This window comes from Cotesia glomerata, linkage group LG2 (genome assembly GCF_020080835.1).
Source record: "Cotesia glomerata isolate CgM1 linkage group LG2, MPM_Cglom_v2.3, whole genome shotgun sequence".
Taxonomy (NCBI): domain Eukaryota; kingdom Metazoa; phylum Arthropoda; class Insecta; order Hymenoptera; family Braconidae; genus Cotesia; species Cotesia glomerata.
This window is the reverse complement of record NC_058159.1, coordinates 16462518-16484447: the sequence shown is the minus strand read 5'-3', so window position 1 is coordinate 16484447 and position 21930 is coordinate 16462518. Positions and strand designations below refer to the sequence as shown.

The 21930-nt window shown below is 33.6% G+C and overlaps 3 protein-coding genes across 3 annotated transcripts; 2 read left to right on the top strand and 1 right to left on the bottom strand.

Moving 5' to 3' along the window:
* Positions 1 to 6814: 6814 nt before the first annotated feature.
* LOC123258987 lies at positions 6815 to 8534 on the top strand. Its single transcript, XM_044719244.1, has 2 exons — positions 6815 to 8099; positions 8158 to 8534. The coding sequence occupies exons 1-2, from the start codon at positions 6815 to 6817 to the stop codon at positions 8532 to 8534; spliced, it is 1662 nt and encodes a 553-aa protein (XP_044575179.1).
* Positions 8535 to 16202: 7668 nt separating this feature from the next.
* LOC123258877 lies at positions 16203 to 18756 on the top strand. The gene is made up of 4 exons (XM_044719141.1): positions 16203 to 16508; positions 16743 to 17327; positions 17525 to 17808; positions 17882 to 18756. Exons 1-4 carry the CDS (start codon positions 16481 to 16483, stop codon positions 18239 to 18241), a joined length of 1257 nt encoding a protein of 418 aa, XP_044575076.1. The 5' UTR covers positions 16203 to 16480; the 3' UTR covers positions 18242 to 18756.
* Positions 18307 to 20760, bottom strand: LOC123258986. The gene is made up of 3 exons (XM_044719242.1): positions 20297 to 20760; positions 19513 to 20178; positions 18307 to 18361 (listed from the first exon to the last, which is right to left on the bottom strand). Exons 1-3 carry the CDS (start codon positions 20758 to 20760, stop codon positions 18307 to 18309), a joined length of 1185 nt encoding a protein of 394 aa, XP_044575177.1.
* Positions 20761 to 21930: the final 1170 nt, after the last annotated feature.

Here is a 21930-nt window from a genome sequence, read left to right as displayed (position 1 = left end):
TACTCGAGATATTTATTCGAAAAGCCACTTTAATTGCAATAATCATTATTAATTTTATTTATTAAGACATTGATTAATTACTTATTTGCTATCTACTCATAAAAAGTGCTAAAAAATAATTTTAATAACAATTATCATTATTATTGTTTTCATCAGCAAGCTAATAAATTGTTTAATTGATAATTTTTAAAATACTTTAAAAATTGCTAAAATAGCAATCATACTACTTGCAATAATTAATTTAATTTTTATTATTTAACACATTAATTATTATTTGTCCGCAAACTACGTATAAAAATTGCTAAAAAAGCAATTTTGATTGAAAATATTATTGTTATTATTTTTATTAATAAACTTATTAATTATTTAATTTTTTGTCTTTTCAAAATACTCAAAAAATTTATTCGAAAAGCTAAATTACTTGCAACAATCATTTTTATTTTTATTAATAAATAGATTAATTATTATTTGTCCGCAAACAATTTTTAAAAACTGCTAAAAAAGCCACTTTACCCGCAATAATTATTATTAATTTTATTTATTGACACTTTTATTAATATTTATTCGCAAACTACTTATAAAAATTGCTAAAAAAGCAATTTGAATTGCAATTATTATTATTATTGATTTTATTAGCGAACTAATCAATTATTTAATTATTAATTTTCAAAGCACTCACGAAAATTGCTGAAAAAGAGATTTTACTGGAAATTATAATTATTATTATTTTTGTTAGCGAACTAATGAATTATTTAACTATCAACTGTCAAAATACTTGTGAAAATTGCTAAAAAAGTTATTTAATTACAATTATCTTTATTAATATTTTCATCAGCGAACTAATTAATTGTTTAATTATTTATTTTTAAAATACTCACAAAATTGCTAGAATTACAAGCATACTTGCAATAATTTTTTTTATTTTTATTAATTAACACATTAATTTTTATTTGTCCGCAAACTACTTATAGAAACTGCTAGAAAAGCAACTGTACTTGCAATAATTATTATTAATATTATTTATTGACACTTTAATTATTATTTATTTGCAAACTACTTATAAAAACTGCTAAAGAAGCAATTTCAATTGAAAATATTATTATTATTGTTTTTATTAATGAACTTATTAGTTAATAATTTTCAAAATAATTATAATATTGCTAAAAAAGAAATTTTGATTGCAATCATCATTGTTATTACTTTCATTAGCGATCTAATCAAAGATTCGATTAATAATTTTTAAATTACTTACGGAAATGGCAACAAAATGAAGTTTTCTAAAAATTATTATTATTGTTATTGTTATAAGCAAATTAATGAATTATTTGATTATTGATTTTTCAAAAACTAATAACAATTGGTAGAAAAGTAATTTTACTTACAATAATTATTTTCATTTTTATTTATTATCACATTCATAATTATTTATTTGTAAACTACGTATGAAAAATTTAAAAAAAGCAAATTCAAATACAATCATTATTATTATTGTTGTTATTAACGAATTAAATAATTATTTAATTTTTCGTATTATGAAATTACTTAAGAAATTTATTCGAAATGCCACTTTACTTGCAATAATCATTATTAATTTTATTGATTAACACATTGATTAATTATTTATTTGCAAACTACTCATAAAAATTTCTAAAAATTAAATTTCACTTAAAATTATGATTATTATTATTTTTGTTAGCAAACTAATGAACTATTCAATTAACAACTGTCAAAATACTTATAAAAATTGCTCGAATAGCAACCATACTTGCAATAACAATTTTTACTTTTATCAATTAACACATTAATTATCATCTGTCTGCAAATAACTTAAAAAAATTGCTAGAAAAGCAACTTTATTTGCAATCATTATTATTAATTTCATTTATTGACACTTTAATTGATATTTATTAGCAAACTACTTATAAAAATTCCTAAAAAAACAATTTGAATTGCAATTATTATTATTATTTATTTCATAAGCGAACTAACTAATTATTTAATTATTAATTTTCAAAATACTCACGAAAATTGCTGAAAAAGAAATGAACCGATTCGGATCGATAGATTTTGAGAAATTTTTAAAAATCTCAAAAAACTAAGAAAAAGATTTTGTTTGAAAGTGGTTCTTTTCGAATAACTTTCAAACGGCTTTATTAATCAATTTCATAAAACTAATTCGCCCGTAATCTTGAAAAACCACGTCAACCGCCGCTAATCCGGTCAAAATCGGTTGGTTCGTTCGAGAGATATCGTGAACGAAAGAAAACCGAAAAAAGTGTTTTTTCGGAATTACTCCAAATTTTTTAGTTTTAGCATTTCAAACTTGAATATTCTTCATAAGGCTTAAGAAAGTACATCGAATGCCGCCATCAGCTTGAAAATCGATTGATTTAATCAAAAGTTATTGCGGTTTAAAAATTTAAAAATCATTATTCTACTAAACTTATGTCAGACATTTGAGCTTGAAGAGCTCAAAAGAATAGAAAAGCTATCTCCTTAAGCTCAGAGATCTCAAAATAACACATAAATTGTATTTTTGAGCTTGGAGAGCTTAAAAACATCATTAGTGCAATTTTAAGCACCTAATAAACAGAGAAAGAAATTAACTTAAGACAAGTAAATAATTTTGAAGAATTTCATCTTTTAGATTTTAGTATAAAAATTTTTTAAAAGAGAAATTTCTCATTTTTCAAGTTAGTTTTTTCTTCAATGTAGGTGTAGAATGAGCGGGAAGTGGCAGGGATGGCCTTCAGGGTCTACCGTTTTTTTAATTTTATTTATTAATTGACCGATTAATTATTGCACAATTCCGAGCCAAAGGACACAAAATAACTCCAACAGAAAAACACACACACACACACCCGCACACACACACATGTACGATCACACATCTCTGAATATTGGTACTCCCAAAAAATTACATCCACGTACAAAAAATTACATTTACACACACGGTTGCACACACAGACACACATACCTACACACAAACACCCCCCACGCACACACGAATAAATCCGGACACACTTCCGAACGACGACACGTATCCGTAATTCTCAGCACACGCGAAAAAATGACATCTACTTACGAGAAATTACACCTACAAATTTGGGTTTCACACACAAACACACATAAAAACATACAAACGCACCCGAACAAAATACACACAAGCAAACACACACAAACACCCCCGCACACACATACACGTACGATCATACATCTGAGAAGATCAGTGCTTGCAGAAAAATTACATTCACATACAAAAAACAGAAAAACACACACACACACACACCCGCACACACACACATGTACGATCACACATCTCTGGATATTGGTACTCCCAAGAAATTACATCCACGTACAAAAAATTACATTTACACACACGGTTGCACATTCTAACGCACATACACACACAAACACACCCACACACACACACATGTACGATCACACATCTCTGAATATTGGTACTCCCAAAAAATTACATCCACTTACAAAAAATTACATTTACACACACGGTTGCACATTCTGACGCACATACACACACAAACACACCCGCACACACACACACACCTGCACACATACACATACGATTACACGCATCTGTAATTATCGGCACACACAAAAAAGTTACACCTACATAAAAAAATTATACCTACACACATGGGTGCACATACAGACGCACATACGCACACACATACACATACACACACACACACACACGTACGATCACACATCTCTGATTATTGGTACTCACAAAAAAATTACATCTACGTACAAAAAATTACACCTACACACATGGGTGCTGCCATAGACGCACATAAACACACCCGCATACACTCACACACATGTACGAACACACATCTCTGATTATCAGTACACAAAAAAAAATTATACCTGCATACAAAAAATTACATCCACACACATGGGTGCACACACAGACGCACATAACCACACACAAACACACACACACACACACACACACACACACACACACACACACACACACACGTACGACACACATCTCCGATTATCGGTACTCGCAAAAAAATTACATTCACATACAAAGAATTACACCTACACAAACGGGTGCGCACACAGACGCACATAAACACACACAAACACACCCGCACACACACACATGTACGATCACACATCTCTGAATATTGGTACTCCCAAAAAATTACATCCACGTACAAAAAATTACATTTACACACACGGTTGCACATTCTAACGCACATACACACACAAACACACCCGCACACACGCAAAAACTCCCGCACACACTTCCGAACGATCACACTTATCCGTAATTATTAGCACAAACAAGAAAATTACATCCACATACGATAAATTACACTTACACACATGGGTGCACACACAGACGCACATAAACACACACAAATACACCTGCACACACACGTATGATAACACGCATCCGTAATTATCAGTACGATCAAAAAAATTACATCCACGTACCAAAAATTACACCTACACACACGAGTGCACACACAGACGCACATACACACACAAACACACCCGCACACACGCAAAAACTCCCGCACACACTCCCGAACGATCACACTTATCCGTAATTATTAGCACACACAAGAAAATTACATCCTCATACGATAAATTACACCTACACACGCGGGCGCGCACACAGACGCACATAAGCACACAATTAGACACGGCCACACACATACACACACACACACACACACACACATTTTTATTTCATTTTGTATGCTATTCCAATCTCGCGAGCTGCAGTTCAAGTCTACTCATCAGTCTATCTCTCGCGTCTCGCTCGCACCGTTCCCTACTACTTACCGTTCCGATGCCTTACCGCTAAAGCTCGCTCCTGATTGGCTACTGTTTTTAATTAATAATTAATTATCTATGGGTCTGATTAAAAAATGGCTGAGGACTTTTCGTCTCAGAATTTAATTTTCTATCAGGTGCTTCAAGGCCGTCCGTTACTTCTGGGACACCCTGTATAATCCTGCATGGCTGTATATTGCTCCATATATAGTCATATATAATTATATATAATCTTGTATACAATTCCATCTATAATCATGTATTATTATATATAATTATATATGATTTTATATAATTGTATATAATTATATATGTGATTCCATATATAATCATATATAGTCATATATGATTATATAGAAACATTTTTTGTCGGGTATCCTGATCGAGACCAGATTGCAACGGAAAACTGGAGAAAAGTGGAACAATTTTTATATAAAAAATTGATCGATAGTGGTATTTTTGATGATTCTGTTACTGACATAAGTGAAAGTAAATTTGCATAGAATCGATATATCTCAAATAAGCTGCAAAATTAAAAAATCGTAAAGTATATTACTTTATATGATTTTCTTTATTTATTCAGACGAAAAAACGGCGTTTATTTCAACTCATTTGGCCTTATTGTTTGGTGTTTGTAATGCAATCCAAAATAAGAAAATTATTAAACATTTTCGTCCAACTCACGAAGAAATGCAAAGAGGATTTGTATTACAAGTATCAGTAAGTTTATTGTCAATGATATTTATATAGAATCGATCTATCTCAAATAAGCTGCAAAATTAAAAGATCGTAAAGTATATTATTTTATATAATTCTCTTTATTTATCAGACGAAAAAACGGCGTTTATTTCAACTCGTTTGGCCTTATTGTTTGGTGTTTGTAATGCAATCCAAAATAAGAAAATTATTAAACATTTTCGTCCAACTCACGAAGAAATGCAAAGAGGATTTGTATTACAAGTATCAGTAAGTTTATTGTTAATGATATTTATTCAACAAACATTTTAGTAAATCTCTACTCGAATGTTTGTGCAGAAGTTAATTTAGTAAAATTAAAAAGTTGAACATGAATTGAACGAAAATTCCTCTGACTATTTAACTTGTATCAAAATAGAGCCGTTGTTCGGTGAACAAGGCCCAGTAGCGATTAACTCGCTTCTGGGGGACTCTTAAATTCAAGAGACGCACCTGTCCACCGCTAGTTCCCGCAAAAATCGAACCGCCAATAGAAAATCAGCCTCTCGATCACGCCATGAATCGACCGCTTTATTGGCTGATCGCTCCCGCTAGACATGCGCAGTAGCCTTCTTCCCCAACTCAACGAGGAAGAAGACGGACTATTGTTATTATCTTTCGCTTCTACGCTTTCGCTGCATCAAGTCGCCATTAGTTTTTCTTTACTTTCGCTTTTCATTAATAAACTGCATTTCGCTTATTTTATAATTTAATTTGCTTAAATTAATTGTTAATAATCCGCTTTAGTTTGTTATAGGTAATTTGTATTATTTGTGCATTATTTTCACCGCTTTTTCAGTGCCGGCAAAGTGTTCAACCACGTGTCAACCGGCTTCGCTTTTGCAAACCACGCTGTAATTTACAAATCCGCTTTTATCTTAACAATCCGCTATTAAATATAATAAATATTGAGTGTATTTAATGTAAATAAATTCCTAGTGTTATTTTTTATAATAATTTACGCGTTTTAATTGAGATATCCAGACCTAAACCTGATCCCCGCTTTTCCGCTCTTTCAGTAATTATTCATTGGTCCCTCGAGCCGGATCAGGCTGGCTCTATCTCAATTAAATTAATTAATCATACCGCTAAAAATTGTGCTGTGTTAAGTGAAGTGTAATACCGCTAGGAAAGGTCGAGTGTCAGGAGCATCGCAGAGCACATCGGGTGCTGCTCCTGGTAGTCATTCGTACACTGGTACGCTGAACTTTCCGCTTTAATTGACTGAAAACTCGATCTCGGTCCTACATTAAACACCGCAATGCAGTTTGAAACTGCTATTGCTATGCAAAAGCAGTACCTGGATGCTTTGTATGCCATGGTGGATCGCTTAACTAATGAGGAGCTTAACTCGCTTACGATCACCGCTATTGAGTCAGTGGCAACACAAAGCTCCAAGATTTGGCTGGACATCACTAATTTGAACTCGCTGATCTTTGAGACGTACCCGGAAGTACTTGAACACGAGTACCACGTCGGGAATCATTATACTAACGCTTACGCCACCTATGCAATCTTGGAGACCCACATAGCCACCCGCAAAGACGTCATTCAGCAGGAGATTGATGCCAGAGAAGCCGCACAAACACAACAAAACCTGGCTATGCACTGCACCGCCTTCATGGGAGGCTCATCGGGTACTGGACTCCCAAAAATTAAGCTCCAGAGCTTCTCTGGAGACTTTAAGCGCTGGGGATCATTTAGTCAGCTCTTTTCTGATATTGTTATTGACAATGCACTTCTGAAAAACAGCCAGAAGATGCATTATTTGAAGACATTCACCAAAGATGAAGCACACCAGCTTATTGGAAACATGTCATCCACTGATGAGTCATTTGAGCCCGCATGGAACCTTTTGAAAAGCCGCTATTCCAATCCTCGCCGCGTTGTATCATCACATCTTGAAGACCTGCTGGTTGGTGAGTCTGTTCCCGCTAGATCAGCCGCTAAATTGGATTCCTTGTTACTATCCAACCAAAAGGCTCTGGATTCCATCAAGGCCCAAGGAGTTCCAGTAGATCACTGGGACCTGATTATCATACACCTGACGCTATGCCGCTTGCCGCCCGCCGTTAGAGAAGATTGGGAGACCAGCCTGGGTCTTACTGATAACATGCCGACTTACGTTCAGCTCCACGAGTTTCTCAAGTCCAAAGTCAGGGCTTGGGAGAACTTGGAACCCGCTTCGGAACCCAAGAAGCAATCTGAAGGTCATAAATCCGGAGGCTCACGCAGTAATAAACCTCAGAAGACAACATCCTCTTACACCGCTATTCATTACAAAGGAAAGCCCAGGAAAAATTGCCCGCTGTGCCCTGAGAAACATTACATGTTGTTCTGTCCAATCTTTAAGGCCACTACTTTGGAGGAACGAATCGACATAGTTGAAAAATACCGCCTGTGTTACAATTGCTTAGGCCCGCATCGCGTCGCTGATTGTAAGACCGCTCAAGGATGCAGGAAGTGCAGTCAACGTTATCATACTTCCATCCATCGAGATACACCGCCTAAATCTGCATCACAGACACTTGCAGACAACGCACAAGGTAACTAACCGTTCCATTAGACCGCTTATAATTCAACATTAACTGTTGGTTATTTCAGATCCGCTTTCCGCTCAAGTATTGCTAGCTACCGCTTTAGTCCAGGTCCGCCCACATCATGGTAATCCAATCACCGCCAGAGTGTTGATTGATCAAGGTTCAGAGCTCTCATTTATGAGACAGTCGCTCTTCAAGAAGCTTGGACAACCGCTACAGCGTGACATGGTCATGCTCAAGGGCATTGGCAATGTCTCCGCAGGAAGCTCACTAGGTGTGAGCACAATTGAGCTTCGTTCGCTGTGTACGACCGCATCAATGCATGTCAGCATGCATATTCTACCAACACTGACGGTAGATCTTCCATCATTCGTGATCGCTTCACTAGTCGCCGAGGTATCTGCCACACGCTATATTCAGACTGTGGAACCAATTTTCTAGGAGCAGATAAAGAGCTGAAACGACTATTCGCTGCAGGATCCCGCACATTACGAGAATTATCAACCTTGATCGCTCAAGATGGCACGAACTGGAAATTCAATCCACCTGGAGCTCCACATTTTGGAGGAAAATGGGAAGCTGCTGTGAAATCTATCAAATTTCACCTTCGAAGAACAATCGGAGACTCGCTGTTGACGCTTGAGCAATATTCAACGCTACTGGCTCAAATTGAAGCCATATTGAATTCCAGACCGCTCACACCGCTGAATGAAGATCCTGCTGACCTGGCTGTACTGACTCCAGGTCACTTCTTAATCGGACAATCACTGACCGCTATCCCAGAGCCATCGCTGACAGATTTACAAACTGCTCGGCTCTCGCACTGGGAACAAGTCCAGCAAATGGTTCAACATTTCTGGAAACGCTACTACCAGGACTGCATCCATCGCTACCAGGCCATTTCAAAGTGGCATCATCGACACAACCAGATCAACGTGGGTTCAGTTGTACTGATCACCACTGAGGATCTCCCGCCAACCAAGTGGCCATTAGCCAAAGTAATTGCTGTCCATCCAGGTGAAGATGGACAAATCCGCGTAGTAACTGTTAAGACAGTTAACACAGAGCTGGTACGTCCAATTACAAAGCTCTGTGTCCTGCCGCTAACGCATGAAGAAGATGATCTTGTTGACGCAGCCGCCAACCCGGGGGAGAATGTTCGGTGAACAAGGCCCAGTAGCGATTAACTCGCTCCTGGGGGACTCTTAAATTCAAGAGACGCACCTGTCCACCGCTAGTTCCCGCAAAAATCGAACCGCCAATAGAAAATCAGCCTCTCGATCACGCCATGAATCGACCGCTTTATTGGCTGATCGCTCCCGCTAGACATGCGCAATAGCCTTCTTCCCCAACTCAACGAGGAAGAAGACGGACTATTGTTATTATCTTTCGCTTCTACGCTTTCGCTGCATCAAGTCGCCATTAGTTTTTCTTTACTTTCGCTTTTCATTAATAAACCGCATTTCGCTTATTTTATAATTTAATTTGCTTAAATTAATTGTTAATAATCCGCTTTAGTTTGTTATAATTTACAAATCCGCTTTTATCTTAACAATCCGCTATTAAATATATTAAATATTGAGTGTATTTAATGTAAATAAATTCCTAGTGTTATTTTTTATAATAATTTACGCGTTTTAATTGAGATATCCAGACCTAAACCTGATCCCCGCTTTTCCGCTCTTTCAGTAATTATTCAGCCGTTAATATGAAATACTATAAATTTTTCATGATAGTAAAGTTTTTGAGTTCCGAAATATTTTTGGTTCAATTTTATTATATTGGAAAACTTTTCTATTCAATTCAAGAAAATTAATTTAAGTTTTACAAAATCATTTTTTTGATTCCAATCTGTTCTCTACAGTAAATTTGATGTTTCTTTATATTAATTTGAGAGTAAAAATTCAGATAATTGATTTTCAGATAATATTTGTTTTATATGCTTTTGTTTTAGGAAAAATTAATGATCAGAAAAATTTCTTCTGTTGAATATTTGACTTGACATTCACGTGATTTGAGGTTCTATTTTATTTATAATAAAATTAAAATTTTTCATAGGTTGTTGGAAACATTGAAGCAATAGTCAAAAGAAGAGTCGATAAGCTTGCTCAATATGAGTGTACTTTACAACCATTCATTGTTGTTGTGGGTTCAATTGAAAACATTTCTGAAATCTTCCTCTATTTGCATGCAGATTATCGTTATGAAGTTAACTCTGTATTAGAAGCTTTTTTTTTGCTTTTTAAGTGCATTTTCGCTCTCAACGCAATTTACCCCCCTGAATCGGCACAAATATGGCAGTCTTTCCAAAGAGTTATTTGGGGTTTGCCATATGATGACACATACAACAGTCATTATATAAACGTCGAAACATCGATTGGAGAGTACAAACATTTTACTCCCTTAAATTAAGTTTAATTATTACGTTTAGATATTAAGTTAATATCAGTTGTATTTCATTAATAGTTTAATTTTACAGTTCCGTAATTGTTTATAATTAGTCAGTTAGCAACATCATTACTTAATTTAAAATGCCTACTTGCAGTATTTGTTCAATTCAAGTTGATTGTATTAATACACTCTTTTTTCATATCGCTAAACAACATCCAGATGTACAAAATGTATACAATTATGGCGAATTGAATTGTTACTCAACTTTTAGCACAAAAGATTCTTTCAAAAAACATTTACAGAGAAAACATGATTGCCAGTTGAACTCATTAGTTGTAAATGATATAAATATTAATTTGACTAATGAAACTAAAGAATTTTCTAATAGTGAAAATCTAAATTATGACAGAAATACTCAAAGTAACTTTCAGCAAAATACAAATAATCCGGGTTTTTCAGCGAATGATTTCAAAACTGCCCTTAATAAAGCAGCAGTAGAACTTATAGCAAATATGTACGCTAATCTTCGCTTGTCTAAAAATATTGTTCAATATATTATCGATGATATTAAGGTTTTCTTGGGTGATTCTTTTATATGTATATTAGAATCAAAAGTAGAAAATACTCTTATTAATTCAAACTGTTCCGACAAAGATATTAATGTAATTAAAACAATGTTCGATGACATAAAAAATACTTTTGCGGATTTAGGTACAGAATATCGACGGTTAAAGCATTTTGAAAAATCAGGTTTTTATATAAAACCGAAATCGTACATTATTGATCGTACTTATGTTATTTCAAAATCAAAAAAAGGTTCTAAGGGTAAAATGATTGACATATGTGCACAATTTATACCGTTACGTGCAACATTCAAAAATTTTTTTCAGCAACCTAATGCTTTAACTGACACAGTAAATTATATGGAACAACTTAAAAATAATGAATTAGTGATTGAAAACTATATTCAGTGTAAATCATGGGCTAAAAAACGATCTGAATACAAAGATGATGATATTGTGATACCATATTTTTTATCTGGTGATGACGTGGAAGTTAATAATCCTCTAGGTTCTCGATCAGGAAAGGTTATGCCCATTTTTTGCCAATTTACGCATCAATTCCATGTTTACCATCAGAGTGCCGGTCAAAATTAGAAAATTATTTCCTCGTTTTATTATATGACAGTTGGATTCGTTTAAATAAAAATAAAAAAATTCTAACATTTCGCATTTACCGCCCGCTAATTGAGGAAATAAAATTTTTCGAAGAAAAAGGAATTAAAATCTTAACAAATCAAGGTAAAAAGCATGTTTATTTTGTATTGGGTCTAATCCAAGGAGATAATCTTGGCTTACATGGTCTTTTAGGCTTTACCGAATCGTTTTCTGCCACTTATCATTGTCGATTTTGTAAAATGGACAAGAATACATGTCAAAACACTATTTTTTTTGTCCCCTGAATTGACTCGAACCGTACAAAACTACAAGACAGACCTTAAAACAAATAATATTACGCTAATAGGTATACGATAAAAATGTGTATTTAATTCAGCTTCATTCCATGCTGTAGAAAATTTTTCTGTCGACTGCATGACTTTAGAGAAGGGATAGCTCATGATGATTTAATAGAAATTTTAAGCGCAATTACTTCACAAAATAGTGAATATTATGAGTTTTCTGTATCGGAATTGAATGAAAGATTAGCAGTGTTTGATTATGGGCATATTGATTCCCTAAATAAACCTCCATTTATTAGAGATGACGATTTGAGCAAAAATAATAAATGAAAAATGACAGCTTCAGAGTTAAGCACGTTTGTTAGATTAATGGGAGTAATAATTGAAGATTTAGTGTCGAAAGATAACCCTTATTGGCAATTATATGTTATTTTGCGAGAAATATTTGATTTCATTTAAGCTAAAAAAATTACAAATAATCAAATAAATGCGTTTGATACCACTGTAATCAGACACTGGCAGCTGTATAAGCAATTGACCGGTAATCCTATGAAACCAAAGGGTCATATTTCTCTTCACTACAAAAAAATGTGTGAGGAAAGTGGTCTTTGCTCACATTTATCTTCAATCAGAGCTGAATCTAAGCATACAAATTTAACAGTACCGGCATCAGTTAATAAATCTCGTGTAAATATTTGTAAATCTATCGCGATAAAGCACCAACTAAATTTAAATTATCATTTTTTGGCAACTAGATCTATTAAAGATGAAAAAATTACTGGTATTAACATAAAAATTGATTATAAAACATGGTCGAAATATAATTGTTCAAATGAAGCATTAAATAATTCCAAAAAAAGTTTTTTTTCAATGGGTAGAATATAAAAGTATTAAATATACCCAAAATATCGTCCCAATTACTGGAACGAAAGATCTCTGCCAACATTTTCTTTAATTGAATTGATCATCAGTCTTGATGATCGTAATGAATTAGTTTTTGTATGCAGAAGTATTGACGTATTAGGGTTTAATGAACATGTATGGGCATACGAAGTAAAAACCGATGAGAAAATTGTATTTGTCAATGTTAAAGACTTACTTGATCCATTCCCTCTCTACATTTATACCTCAGTTAATAATGAAAATTTCTTTGTTTTAAAATATCATGTTTGTTAACTTTTAAAAAATATGTATTGTACTATAATTAATTGTCAGATATGTTTGTATGTTTATATATTTACTAGCTGACCCGGCAAACGTTGTTTTGCCATATAAATTATTTCCTAGTTATTTCTAGTGTAGACAAAAAATAGCTTACTTATTGTTAGTATGTATGTATGTTAGAATGTGTATATTGTATGTATGTAAGAATGTGGTATATGCGTAAAATAAGCATGGAGCGCTGTGAACGATGATGGAATATAAAAATAACAAAAGGCAAACATTATTTTTAAGTTATTATAATTTATTCCTTAAAATTATATATCATTAATTAAACAATTACGACAGTAACACTATTAAACAATATCAATCTCTTAATGCTATAGCGTGAATAAAATTTTTTGTTAGCCCGTCTTTAGCTAATACAAACAAACTTGATGGTTTACCCACTCGAGAGCATGCAACGTATAATTGTTCGTGTGAAAAACATGGTGTGCTCAAATCTAAGCCACAAACAGACATTGTTTGGACTTGGGATTTATTAATAGTCATTGCAAATGCCAATCTAATCGGAAATTGAATACGCTTAAATTGAATTGGCACATCTGTGGGTATAATAGGTATTCGTGGTATCAATATATTTTCACCTCGAAACTTGCCATTTAAAATGGTGCCTTCGATAACGTTTTTCATTAATTTTTTGATGACTAATCGCGTACCGTTGCATAGCCGTGGCAGGTTCAAATTACGAAGCAAAATAATTGAAGATCCAACCTTCAATTGTAAGTTATGTGGTGGCATGCCTGGCAAATCTAGTGAGTTCAAAAACTCTGTTGAAAAATTTACAGCTCAGTGTCATCGCAAACTGTATCAATAGATTTATATGATACCAAGTTCCCTGGCAACAACATTTGTATCTTCAGATTTAAATTGTCAACGTCTACATTTTTTGCCGCTAAAATCGCTCTTTCTGCAAGCCACTCATGATTTATGTACTGTGTGTGTACATCGGGAAATATTTGTTCAATGAGAGTATCTTGCGAATCAGCGATTGTGCAGAAATCGGTCGGTAATTTTACGTATCCAGTTTCATCTATAGCAACTTTTTCATCACCGATATCTAAGAGTTGTTTTGAAAATGTTTCAGCGGATGGATCTTGAAGCATTTGAACGCGCATATTTATTTTTAGCTGTAATTTTTCAACATTACGCCACAATGGAGATGATTTTAAGCAAGCGTTGATCTCATCAGCGTATGTTGAACGTGGAATGACTGGAAGTGTTTGTCTGAAATCACCTGAAAGGACCAACAGAGTTCCGCCAAATAGTTTGTCACTGTTTTTAATATCTTTCAATGTCCTGTTCAACGCCTCAAGTGAATGTTTGTGTGCCATAGTACATTCATCCCAAATAATAATTTTACACCGTTTCAGCACAGTGGCCATGGACGATTGTTTCTTAATGTTGCATACTGCGTCAGGGTTATTCTGAATATTTAGTGGCAGCTTAAATACTGAATGAGCTGTTCTACCTCCATCCAATAAAGTTGCTGCAATGCCCGATGATGCAACGGCCAATGCGATGCCATTATTTGATCGTATTTCAGCAAGAATTAGCGAAATAACGAATGTTTTGCCAGTTCCACCCGGTGCATCCAAAAAGAAGAACCCACCTTGTCCAGCTGAAACTGCGAGCATAATGCGATCATAAATGGTTCTTGGTTCCTCATTCATGTGTGGGACATTGCGGGCAACAATCGCTGCCATTTCTACAGTACTGTACTGCAGGTTAACGATTTATTTCAGTATTCATTGAATCAGATGCAGTCCGATTTGGCGAATTCATACCGAAATTACTAAGTGGTAAGTTGGCAATGACAATGCAAAGATCCTCAATAGCAATCAATGCTTCATTGTACATTTCGTCGCTGAATGTTATGGTTAGATCGTGGCACCGTATACGATGTTGAATCATAGGGTGGGTCAAAAAAATCAACTATTTTTTTTTTTACAATTAATACGGAAAAATGGGTTACTAGGCACCTTAAAAAAATTCTCACCAAATATGAATTCTTAATTTTAATAGGAAGATCCTCCGCGTCGCAGTTTTTCATTTTTTTCTCAGTCCAATAGAAAAAAATTCATTCCTCATCATTAATTGGTCGTACAGAAAAAATTTTTTTAAGAATTTTGTAGGAAATTTAATGCTCTACAAAAAAGGTATCTTATGTTTTTTCCGTAAACCTCACCATTTCACTAATATTGAAGATTTAAGATTGATTATTTTAAGTCAAATGTCACTTTTGTTTATGAATTTTATAACTCGACAAGAAATGGCTATTATTGAATGGGCAATAGAAATTTTTGTAGCAAATTAACTGCTCTATAAAAATGGTATCTTATGTTTTGGCGATTAAATTAAGCGTTCAAAAGATATTCATCATCAAACTTTCATGTATACCGATTTTAAGAGTTTTTGATTAAATAATCGAAAAATTTCAATTTAATCTATCAGTTTTGAGAAAATTTCATTTTTTGTCTTTAATGTAAGTATTATTTGAATTTTGTTTTCAAAATTTTTATTCAATAATTCCAAACTTTTTATTTTTCATCATTAGAAATCACGATCATGTTGTTTTTTTATAACGTCTTCAAAACGTCTTAAAAAATTTTTCCACTACAGCTGTACATTGTCCTTGGGAAAATTTCTTCTGTAGAGAATTTTTGTTTTGTATTCTATTTACTCTGTTTCCCTTGTGAACTAGCGCCACCTACATTTTTCTTTATAGTTATATTGTTTTTATTTGTTTACATTTTCTACAGCATTTCTAGTGTTTCCACAAGTTATGATCTTGTATATGTGATAAAACGATTAAATATTTACAAATTTTGCGGTCACTACATAAATTTATATATTTATCGAAAATATGGATAAGGAAATTCATTTGATCGGAAAACCCATGCAAAAATTTCAGAACGTAAGTTGCCAACAGTGAAAAGAGGTTATGAGTGTTTTTTTATCAGCTCAAAGTGTTAAAATGTTCTATCAAACAAAGTGCTAAAAATGCAACTGATCAAGTTATTGAACTATGGAAAACAACCAGATTCCGACTAGTGGATCAACTAATGTAATACAAAAAATTCTTCGCTATCATAACCGATGGTTGAAATTGCAAAAATCTTTTGTGCGAAAAAAATCATCAGCCCAAAACAAAAATGTAATAATATTTCAGAATGAAATCAAAGCATTATTTGATATTGTAGATCATAAATCAATAAAACTGCTTGATAATGATATTCGTGAACTATATTCAAATCAAAAAAGTGATACCCGGAAAGAAATTCTTTCAAATAACCCAAATAAATTAAACAGTACTATGAATACGATGGAAGTAGATGAAAGTCGTGAGTATTTACAACATTTAATTATTATAAATTTTAATCAGAATTGAAAATAAATTAAATTGATTATAAATTATGAATAATAAAGTATATTATTGTTTTTCTAATTAATTATATCATAAATGTCAATATGTTCGTAGATGATAAATAAAAACTCTTTGTGTTCCTTATTTGATGTCAAAATGAATGAGTTCCATAATTTTGCTTCCATTAATTAAATAACAACGCTTATTTTAGATTTGAATCAACCCTCAACCAGCCATGAGATTGTTCGAAGTGAGGAATCAGAGTCATCTTCAACCCTTACATTAAGTCAAGCTACAAATTTCGGTTCAGATTTAGAGTATGTGCCTCAAATACCGACAACACGAGCAAAAATAAATATTCTAACTCCAGAGCTTATCTCAGCACTCGACAGAGCTAATGTTAGTAGTAGAAATGCGATGTTCATTATTGCTCCAGTTCTATCAAGTGTTGGTGTTAATGTAGAAGATACAACTCTTAGTTATCGAACAATTCAACGAACTCGCATGCTCTTACGAAAAGACATTGCCATAGGACTAAAAGATAACTTCAAAGCTCATGATAAATACGTCGTGCATTGGGATGGGAAAATACTGAATGACATTTCTGAATCGAAATTTGTGGATCGATTACCGATTATTTTGACTGCTTTTGGTACTGAGCAGTTACTTGGAGTTCCAAAAATGAATAGTGGATCGGCAGAAAATCAAACAGCAACCATCTTGTCAACGTTAAATCAATGGGGTATTATTAGTTACATCAAGGCGATGTGTTTTGACACGACTGCGGTTAATACGGGTAACTAATCAATGATAAAATATTTAAAAGAAAATTTTATTTTCATCGTTCTAGTTGAATTGTTTTCATACATTAATTAAATTTTCGACACGTGCCCATTAGTTATAATTCTTTATTTATTTATAGATTTTAAATATGCGTTACAATTTTTATTAAATACAGAACTTAAAGTGTAATTATCTATTTTTACTATACAGGAATCCATCATGGTACATGTAAAGAAATTGAAAAGGCCTTAGGAAAAGAATTAATTTGGTTACCATGTCGCCATCATATTTATGAGATCATTTTAAGGAGTGCATTCGAAGTCTATTGGCCAGTATCATCCGGACCAAATGTTCCAATATTTGGCAGATTCAAAAAATTTTGGGACACATTCGATAAAACGAAGTGTAAATCTGGTGTTGAAGATAGTATTGTTGCTAATATTATTACGAATGAAAAAAATAATCTATCTTCATTTATTAAGCGATACTTACAGGTATTATTTAAATACAATTTTAAGTGTAGAGGATAATTTTTGATTTTTACGAATAATTGATTACTTTTGGTAGTTATCGCAACCCCGAGATGACTATAAAGAAATATTGGAATTGTCATTAATTTTTCTGGGAGAAATGCCACGAGAGCAAGTTTTCTTCAAGCGTCCTGGTGCAGTTCATCATGCAAGATGGATGGCAAAGGCAATTTATTGCCTAAAAGTGTTTATTTTTAGAGATGAATTTGACGTTTCTAAGAAAGAATTGGATGGTCTTCGACAATTTTGTATTTTTATAGTTATGGTGTATGTAAAAGCTTGGTTTTCATCAACTTCTGCGACTTCTGCTGCTAATCACGACTTAGAGTTTATGAAAAATTTAATTGAGTACAGTAAAATTAATTCTTTAATTTCCTCGGCTACATGTGAAAAATGACTTCACATTTATGGTACTTAAGTGATGAACTTGCTATTTTATCACTTTTTGATGATACCGTTCCATTAAACATAAAGAAGAATATTGTCGAAGCTGTTAAGACTCGCGAAGGTACAGATTCTAAAGCAAGAAGATTTATTATTGATAGAAAAAATTTACATTTAATTCTGCAAAAAAATATAAGTGACTTTGTTTCTAAGAAGTCATTAAAACTTTTTGAGATCTTTGATCTGCCGTATGGTTTTCTTGACAAAAATATTGATTTATGGTCTACTGATGAGAGTTATAATGAAAATAAAGAATTTTTCGCACAATTGAAAGTTGTTAATGATGTGGCAGAGCGAGGTGTCGCATTAGTAAGTGAATATAACCAATGCTTAACGAAAGACGAAGAGCAATTTCAATTTTTATTGCAAGTTGTGAAAGAGCATCGAAAAAACTACCCTACTTGCAACAAAAAATTGTTTGAAAATAAATAGCTCAGTTGAAAATTGAAATAAAAAACTTTCTTATAACTAATTGGACATTTTTTTCTCTAAAACTGAAATCATAATATATTTATAATGAAAACTTTGCTTTTTTTATTGATAAATGATTAACTAAGCGATAAATAATGTACAATTTATTTTTTTAAATGTAGATAAAAATACTTACACATAAAAAAAAGCTTGAAAAACATTTTGAAGTTTCTCAGTTGATAAAAAAAAATTTTTTTCGTTTAAATTTTCTCAAAACTGATAGATTAAATTGAAATTTTTCGATTATTTAATCAAAAACTCTTAAAATCGGTATACATGAAAGTTTGATGATGAATATCTTTTGAACGCTTAATTTAATCGCCAAAACATAAGATACCATTTTTATAGAGCAGTTAATTTGCTACAAAAATTTCTATTGCCCATTCAATAATAGCCATTTCTTGTCGAGTTATAAAATTCATAATCAAAAGTGACATTTGACTTAAAATAATCAATCTTAAATCTTCAATATTAGTGAAATGGTGAGGTTTACGAAAAAAACATAAGATACCTTTTTTGTAGAGCATTGAATTTCCTACAAAATTCTTAAAAAAATTTTTTCTGTACGACCAATTAATGATGAGGAATGAATTTTTTTCTATTGGACTGAGAAAAAAATGAAAAACTGCGACGCGGAGGATCTTCCTATTAAAATTAAGAGTTCATATTTGGTGAGAATTTTTTTAAGGTGCCTAGTAACCCATTTTTCCGTATTAATTGTAAAAAAAAAAATAGTTGATTTTTTTGACCCACCCTAATTGTTGATGCAATATATCATCAGTCATTGAATCTTTGTGATTTTCCCATAATATCTGTGCTCGGGCTGGGAAACATGTAGTCAACACTATAGCGAATAGTAGACGAATTTGTATTGCTGTACAGTTCAATGCAGCTTCAGCAAGCATGCATTCCCACTGGTTGTCGTCTTCCAGCAAGCCGAGTGCAAGGCATGCATCTTTATACGTTGGATATTGTTGCCCATTCACTTTACGTATATCTTGAAATGATAATGGGCCAGTAACATTAACCAACAACAGTCGGAGATAAAAGCACTCCGTGTGTCTTGGATTGACTGTAAATAATCGCCCCAAGGCGTTTGATTTAAATAAATTGAGACATACAGCAACTGGTGAGCCTTGCTTGCGGGGCATCCATGTTTTTGTTTGAGTCCATGTGAAATAGCGTGGTACTTGTGAATAGAGTAATGTTCGTGCAAAGGAACCAAAATCATCCGCACGATTACACAATTCAAAAAATGCAGTGAGTGTAGTTTTAGGTGGATTTATTGCACGATCAATCGCTGTCTCGTTCGTGAAAAATACACGCTGACCGTTTTCAAGATGGATGGCTAAATGAACAACTGTTGGATCCCGTTCATGAATTGGAAAACCAAAGATACGCCAAGCAGCTTCATTGGAGCTGTTGTACCGACCAATTTGGTAGAGCGTTATTTCATCGTTTTTATTCACTGGAGGAGCATTCACATGAGTATTTTCCACTCTAAACACAGCCTCTATCACTGCCTTTATGGACATACTTGCAAATGTATTTGATGCTCTTCACAGAACTGCAGAACTCAACATTAATATGAGCATTATATGTCTTGCTCAGCAGAGGCGAATATGGCACCACCCAACGATTGTCAATATCAATGTCTGTGTTGATGATATTTTTAATAAATGATTGTCCGCCATTTTCAGGATTTCTTCGACGATATATTGGGTATCCGTCGACATTTGTGACCGTATCATTGGTAAAATCTTTAGGGAAATTTTTAGTACATTTTCCATCAGCCATGCAAGGCGATGAACTATTAAGAGTACCACATGGACCATGAATCATGTTTGTTGTAACAATATCAAACAGCAGTTGGTCAGTGGATGGATCTGGAATTTCCGCAGACATGATACTATCGATTTCTTCAGGACGGATTTTGTCGATGAACCAAACCAAAATGTGTGCATGAGGTAATCCTCGCTTTTGCCACTCAACTGAATACATCCAGCAACGTGTGGGACCAAATACATGTGATTTAGTAATGAAACTTATTAAAGACTTCAACTTTTGTCTGAACACACGTGCTGTAATGTCATGGCGATGTATTGCATTTTGGCCAGGCAATAGCAAAGATGTAATCTCTGGCCATTTTGGATTACATGTGAACGTGATAAATAAACATGGTCGTCCATATTCGCGCACGAAAGTCAGAGCATCCTGTATATATTCTTGCATATGACGTGGACTGCCTACGTACGATGATGGTAAAATGACATGGTTACCAATTTCGGCGACGTCGGCGTTGTTGTTGATAGCGTCTCGCAAATGAATGTACTCTTCCACGCGCAGCTTTTGTTGATTATATCGTAAGTATCGTAGTCGTTCACTCTCAATCTTCGCGTACATGTCGACCATGAATTGTTGACAAAGCTCACGACATCGTAAAATGACGTTGTCCAGGCCACGTCTAATCATTAATCGGTACGCATAATAATCCTTTGAGCTAACGTTCTTGTTTGTTTCAGCTCCTGTAATATTTGTTCATAAAAATTAATTTAAATTTATTACGTTCCATAATTTAATTGTTTTGTTAAATGATTAATTATCAAATTAATAATCAATGAAGTACCTGATACGGGATCTCGTTGTTTTATGTTTATGCAATATCCGTCTTGTCCCTTCCAGAATATTAGCGGATATTGGAGAGCGTCATATGAACGATGTGTGTCAGCAATGAACTGAAGATTATAATTTCTTCTACGAATCACAATTTCTCGTGCAGCTGTACAATCAACAACCATGATTCCAGCAACATCATAAACAACGGGTGCATTGAATCTACGAATATGCTCTCCAGCTGGTGTTTTATCAGGATTAATGACGATAGCGTGATTATCGCTTTGTAATTGGTGCATATGTGATTTGAATATTTTCAACAACTCGTTGTGCTCGTTCAAAAGAGCATCTAGCTCGCTGACGATGCGCCTGGCATAAAGTGAATCAAGGTTATTATAATCACAACGTGCATTCACACGATTGGCAAGTGCGCTTCCGGAATCCTCGCCGCCCATAAAGTAAATTTGTAAGAATTTATGTGGTTCGTTTGGCATTGGCAGCAGTGAGCCCATTTTATGATAAACTTGGCCTCTGATTTTGAATGTAGAATTGAATTGT

What these genes read in the sequence shown, in the direction of transcription:
- LOC123258987 (XM_044719244.1), top strand. Translation starts at nt 6,815, where the DNA reads ATGCAGTTTGAAACTGCTATTGCTATGCAAAAGCAGTACCTGGATGCT. An exon ending in ACTTGCAGACAACGCACAAG is followed by an intron (nt 8,100 to 8,157) that starts GTAACTAACCGT and finishes TGGTTATTTCAG; the next exon opens with ATCCGCTTTCCGCTCAAGTA.
- LOC123258877 (XM_044719141.1), top strand. Translation starts at nt 16,481, where the DNA reads ATGAATACGATGGAAGTAGATGAAAGTC. An exon ending in GATGGAAGTAGATGAAAGTC is followed by an intron (nt 16,509 to 16,742) that starts GTGAGTATTTAC and finishes CGCTTATTTTAG; the next exon opens with ATTTGAATCAACCCTCAACC. An exon ending in CACGACTGCGGTTAATACGG is followed by an intron (nt 17,328 to 17,524) that starts GTAACTAATCAA and finishes TTTACTATACAG; the next exon opens with GAATCCATCATGGTACATGT.
- LOC123258986 (XM_044719242.1), bottom strand. Translation starts at nt 20,760, where the DNA reads ATGTATTCAGTTGAGTGGCAAAAGCGAGGATTACCTCATGCACACATT. An exon ending in AGCATCAAATACATTTGCAA is followed by an intron (nt 20,179 to 20,296) that starts GTATGTCCATAA and finishes TCGGTACAACAG; the next exon opens with CTCCAATGAAGCTGCTTGGC. An exon ending in ATATTGCATCAACAATTAGG is followed by an intron (nt 18,362 to 19,512) that starts GTGGGTCAAAAA and finishes TTCTTGCTTTAG; the next exon opens with AATCTGTACCTTCGCGAGTC.